General features: G+C 42.4%; 1 protein-coding gene across 1 annotated transcript; it reads right to left on the minus strand.

Annotated features, from left to right (window-relative positions):
• Positions 1 to 1138: 1138 nt before the first annotated feature.
• LOC146420504 (dead end protein homolog 1-like) lies at positions 1139 to 5508 on the minus strand (the record flags this gene model as incomplete). The annotated part of the gene is made up of 4 exons (XM_085048197.1): positions 1139 to 2122; positions 2697 to 3154; positions 3324 to 3785; positions 5400 to 5508. Coding segments are annotated over 4 exons (1041 nt in total), but the record flags the coding sequence as incomplete, so codon positions are not given.
• Between the last annotated feature and the right edge of the window lie 557 nt (positions 5509 to 6065).

Genomic DNA, 6065 nt, shown 5'->3' on the forward strand with positions numbered 1-6065 from the left:
CTCCCAACGGCGACGCCGCCAAAACCCGCGGAGGCCCAGAAATTTCCCCAAAAATCTCCGCCGCGCCGGCGGGAAAATCCTGGGGATTATCGGGGAAAATCTTGGGGAAAGGCGAGGAAGATTTGTGCAAATCCGGGAGCTCCGAGTGGAGGAGGCTGGCGAGTGCCATCTTGGATTTGGGCTGAGGGGAGAGGGAAGGCGGGAAAATGCTGAGGGGGAAAATGGCGGCCAAGAGTGAGGCGCTTGAGCGCCATGTTGGTTGAGGGCATTTGGGGTGAAAGGGGCAAAATGGCAGCTGAGCATGCGCGGTGTGGGTTGGAGGGAGGGAGACGGTGAGGACGCCATGTTGGGTGAGGGCAAATGGGGAAATGGGAAAAAATGGGGAAAAATTGTGGAAAATAGAAGTAAAAATGGGAAAAAATGGGAGAAATACAAGAGGAGAAATGGGGAAAAATGGAGAAAAATGAGGAAAAAATAGGGAAAATGGGGAAAAATGAGGAAAATATGGGGGGAAAAAGGAGAAAATAGGAGTAAAAATGGGGAATAATGGGGGAAATATGGGGGAAAATGGGGAAATACGGGGAAAATATGAGAGGAAAATGGGGGGAAATATGGGGGGAAAACGAGGAAAATATAGGAGGAAAAATAGGGGGAGAAATGGGGGAAAAATGCGATTTATGGGATTTATTGGATTTATGGGAGTTTTGGGATTTATTTGATTTATGGGATTTATAAAATTATTTAACCTCCATAACACCTCACCGATTTTTGCCATTTTCCCACCGTTTCTCTCCAGATGTTTTCCCCAAAATTCTCCCACTTTTTAACCCTTTCTAACCACCCCGAAATCCCATTAAAAACTCCCCAAAAACCCACAAAAACTGCCATTTTTTCACCATTTTAAAATAAATTTTCACAATTTTTTCACCATTTCTTTGCCGTTTTTATCCAATTTTGCCATTCTTTCACCGGATTTTCCCAAAATCTAAGATTTTTTCCCAAAATTTCTTCCATTTTTTAACCCCTTCTGGCCACCCCAAAATCCCATAAAAATACACAACAAACAACCATTTTTTTCCTTATTTTTTTCCAAAATTCCAGGGTTTTCCCAAAAAATTTCTTGAGATTCTTTGCCGTTTTTAACCCTTTCTGACTTCTTCAAATAAAGAATCTCTCAGTGAAACTAAAAAAATGTACAAATTGCAGATGAAAAATAATTGAAAATGAAATATTATTACAGACGAAAAATTCATCCAAAAAACTCTGATTTTCAAAAAAAACCCCCTCCAAAACTCCATTAAAAACAACACAAAAGACACCTTTTTTTTCATAGAATTTCCCTGGTTTTTGCCATTTCTTTTCACCATTTTTAATCAAATTTTTGCGCTTTTTTTTCCATTTTTCAATCAGGTTTTTGTCATATCTTTGCCATTTTTTCACCATTTTCCCCCCAATTTTTTCCAAAACTTTCAGGCTTTTTCCCCAGCCCTTCTCCCCCAGATCTGTGTATGCAAATGAGATGCAAATGAGATGCAAATGAGAGCTGCCGCCTCACTGGGACCTCAACAAACCAACTTCTGCCAAATTGGGCAGGAAAACCAACAACCCCAAACCAGCCATGGTATGGAAATTATATGCAAATGAGATGCAAAAGAGATGTAAATGAGATGTAAATGAGAGCTGCCGCCTCTCTGGGACCTCAACAAACCAACTAATGTCAAACTGGGCAGGAAAACCAACAACCCCAAACCAGCTATGGATATGGAAATTATATGCAAATGAGATGTAAATGAGAGCTGCCACCTCTCTGGGACCTCAACAAACCAACTTATGCCAAACTGGGCACGAAAACCAACAACCCCAAACCAGACATGGATATGGAAATAATGAGATGTAAAAGAAATGCAAATGAGGTGTAAATGAGAGCTGCTGCCTCTCTGCTTCTCCAACAAACCAACAACCCCAAAACCAGAACGAACTCAAGAGCTGTCTGGGGACAGAGCAGTTGCCCTTCTCCTCCCAATATGCATAAGCAAATGAGATGCAAAGCTCTCCAAAGGGCAGCTGGAACAGCACCAGGACCCCAGCAGGTTGAATTGTGGCTCCTAAATCAGCCGGAACCCTGAAATTGAGAAAAAATTGGTCAAAAATAACCCAAATTTTATTTGCTCTTCAAAGATCCTTATTTCTACTGCTAATCAATCACCTTCATCAATCCCAATCCCTCCTGCTAATCACCCATAATTAAGGTAAAAATTAAATTAAGTCTTGGCCTTGCAATCAGCCTCAACCCTTGCCAGGGGCGATTCAGCTTAATGTAATTATTCTTAATATTCTTAATTATTCTCCTAATTATCCCCTTAATTATTCTCTTAATTATCCTCTTAATTATCCCCTTTCCTTCCCTTTCCTCCCCATCTTTTCCCACTTTTCTCTCTTTCCCTCTCTTTCTACTGCAGGCTGCTTTATGGGCAAATTAATAAATTAATTCAATTAATTTCAATTTATATTGAAATTTAACACCCTCAACTTGCTGGATTATTTTGTGGTTTTTTTTCTTTTTTTCCAGCCAAGGAAAGGCAGGGATTCGGCCCAGGTGTGGCACAGGTGGCACAGGTGTGTCTCAGGTGGCACAGGTGTGACTCAGGTGGCACAGGTATGGCTCAGGTGGCACACGTGTGGTGCAGGTGACTCACCTGATACCCGCAGAGCGCGCATTGCCACTGCCGCGTTGTCACACTCCTCGTCTCTCCCTGCACCTGCAACACCCAGGTGAAGCCGCAGATGGGCATTGGCGACCCCGGGATTGTCGCCTGGTAGCGGAAGAGCTGCGAGCCACTGGGGTACACCTGAACGCGCTCAGTGACAATAGTGAGGCTGTGCAGGTGATGCTGCAGGCACAGTTGGTTGACCTGCTCCATGGCTTGCTGCAGCAATGGAGGTAGGGTTGGTGACCTGGGTGACGCCAGGTTGGTGGCTCCGTGTGGCCAGGTGGGTGGTGGAGATGACTCCCCCTCCTCCTCCTCCTCCTCCTCCTCCTCCTCCTCCTCCTCCACCTCCTCCTCCGTGTCCTCATCGCGGAGCTGCAGCTGCCGCTGAAGGTGGGGGTAGAGCCACCTGACCGTAGCCCTCGGTCCCATGGGCAGCACGGTGCCTAGGGGATGGGAGATGGTTGGGTGCATTCCTGCAGCATCCCAAAATCCCATAAATCCCATTATCCCATCCCATAAATCCCATTCATCCCATCCCATTATCCCATCCCATAAATCCCATCAATCCCACAAACCCCACAAATCCCACAAATCCCATAAATCCCAATCCACCTTCCATCAGCCCCTTCTTGGCCAGCAGGGCGGCATCATGTGACTGGTAGGTGAGCACGGCCAGCTTGGCTTGGCTCCAGCTGCGGCTGGCATGCATGGTGACCCTGATGATCCCCTCGGTCCTCTGCTCCAGCATCATCTCCACCTGCCTGCGGCTCAGCCACATCTCCAACCCATCCACGACCAGCTGGCGCTTCTGCATGCTGCGGTAAACCACGATGGAGCAGCCGGGGCGCAGCTGGAATCGGTGGAGTTTGGCAATGGCCGCCGCGGCATCGCTCTGGTTGCAGTAGCGGGCGTAGGCGAAGCCGCGGTTGAAGCCGCCAAAGGTCAGCATCAGGCGGAACTCGTAGAGCTTCCCGACGCTCTGGAAAAGCGGGATCAGCGTATCCTCAAAAACGTCCTCGGGAAGCTTGCCGATGAACACCTCAGTGTCTGCTGGCGGAGCGCCACCCGCCCAGCCTGAGGATTAAAAAAATCACATCAATCCCATAGATTTAAAAATTGAAAAGTTGAAAAATCGTAAATTTCAAACAATTGCCAATGTACACCTCGGTGTCGGCCGGCGGAGCGCCACCCACCCAGCCTGCGGGGCTCAGGAAATATCCCAGGTTAAAAGTTTTGTTAATTTCAATTTTTTAAGGATTATTAAAAATTGAGATTCCCATGATCCTGTCAGGAAATACCCCAGGTTAAGAATTTTGGATAACTTTAGGCAAAAAGTTCTGCTTATCTTTAGCCCAGAAAATGGAATTTTAGGTTTTTTTCCAGGGTGTTGCTCTACCAGGTGAGGTTTGGTGAAGTCAGTGTATCAACAGAGTGGGAGAAAGTCAAAGATAAATTCCCCCGAAAATTCCCAAAAATTCCCCCAAAAATTCCCTGAAAAAAATTCTCCGAAAAATTCCCAGAAATTCCCAAAAAACTCCCCCGGAAATTCCAAAAATCTTCTCCAAAAATCCTGAAAAAATTCCTGAAAATACCCCCAAAAATAAAAAAAATTCCCCAAAATCCCAAAAAAATTTCCCTGGTCCTGTCGAAAAGGATACAACTTTTAAATTTGGTTTATCAACTTTACCTTTGCCCAGGGGAGAGAGGGTTAAAAATTTTGACAAGCATTTACTTGAAATTAACAAAATTTTTTAAAGATTATTATTTTTTAATGATTATTAAAAACCTAGATTTCCAGCGAAGGTGGAATGATGCTTTTCAGGCATCATGGTGAGTCCTGTCACATGCCCTACGCCCAAAAAAAATCTCCAAAAATTCCCCAAAAAAATTCCCGAAAAATTCCCCTGAAAATTCCCAAAAAAACTCCCAAAAAAATTCCCCAAAAAAAGTCCTGAAAATTCCCCCCCCCAAAAATTCCCAAAAACAAAAAAAAATTTCCCCAAAAATCTCAAAAAAAATCACGAAAATTCCCAAAAAATCCCGAAAAAATTCCCCAAAAAATTACCCCAAATATTCCCCCAAAAATTCCCCAAAAATAAAAAACAATTTCCCAAAATTCCTCAAAAAATTCCCCCCAAAAAAGTCCTGAAAGTTCCCCACAAAAAGTTTCCCAAAATTCCCAAAAAAATCCCAAAAAAACCCCTCAAAAATCTCCGAAAAATTCCAAAAAAACCCCCCAAAAATTCCCCTGAAAATTTCCCCCCAAAAAAATTCCCGAAAATTCTCCGAAAAAATCCCCCCAAAAAGTTCCAAAAAAATTCCAAAAAAAGTCCCAAAAATTCCCAAAAAATTCCCAAAACCTCTCAAAAAGATTACCAAAAAATTGCACCAAAAATTAAAAAAAAAAATTCCAAAAATTCCCCGAAAAATTCCCCCAAAAAAGTCCTGAAAATTCCCCCTAAAAAAATTCCCCAAAATTCTCAAAAGATTACCAACAAAATTCCACTGAAAATAAAAAAAAAAATTCCTGAAAAATTCCCCATAAAAAGTCCTGAAAAAATTCCCCAAAAAATTCCCCTGAAAATCAAATAAATTTCCCAAAAATCTCCCAAAAATTCACAAAAATTCCTAAAAAATCCTTTAAAAATTCCCAAATAATTCCCCCAAAAATCCCAAAAAATCCCCTACCTGGCGGCGGCCCTCCATAGCGCCTCTGCCCATTGATCTGCACCAGTTGGATTCCATTCTGCTTCTGCCAGGCCAGCAGGGCAGCCTTGCTGGCATCGTCGCTCCACAGCTGGGTGAGAAATCAAACTCTGCTTATCTTTAACCCCAAAAAAAGGAATTTTAGGTTTATTTTTCAGGGTGTTGTTCTGCCAGATGAGATCTGATAAACTCAGCTTATCGACAGACTGGGAGGAACCCAAAGATAAATTCCCAAAAATTTCCCAAAATTCCCCCGAAAAATTCCCCAAAAAATTCCCCAAAAAATTCCCAAAAATTCCCGGAAAATTTCCTCCAAAATTCCCCCAAAAATAATAATAAAAGGAAATTCCCCCAAAAATAAAAAAAAGTTCCCAAAAATCCCGAAAAAATTCCCGAAAATTCCCCAAAAAATTCCCGAAAAAATTCCACAGAAAATCCTGAAAATTCCCGAAAAATTCCCAAAGATAAAGGTAAAAGATAAAGATGATAAAGGTAAGATAAAGATAAGATAAAGATAAAGAATATGAAGACAAAGATAAAGAAAAAAGAAAAAGAAAAAGAAAAAGAAAAAGAAAAAGAAAAAGAAAAAGAGAAGAAAAAGAAAAAGAGAAAAAGAAAATAACCCAAAAATAAAGGCAATCAGCAGGA

The sequence above is a fragment of the Lichenostomus cassidix genome, unplaced genomic scaffold (assembly GCF_008360975.1).
Source record: "Lichenostomus cassidix isolate B80296 unplaced genomic scaffold, HeHo_3.0 HiC_scaffold_98, whole genome shotgun sequence".
In the NCBI taxonomy this organism is placed as follows: domain Eukaryota; kingdom Metazoa; phylum Chordata; class Aves; order Passeriformes; family Meliphagidae; genus Lichenostomus; species Lichenostomus cassidix.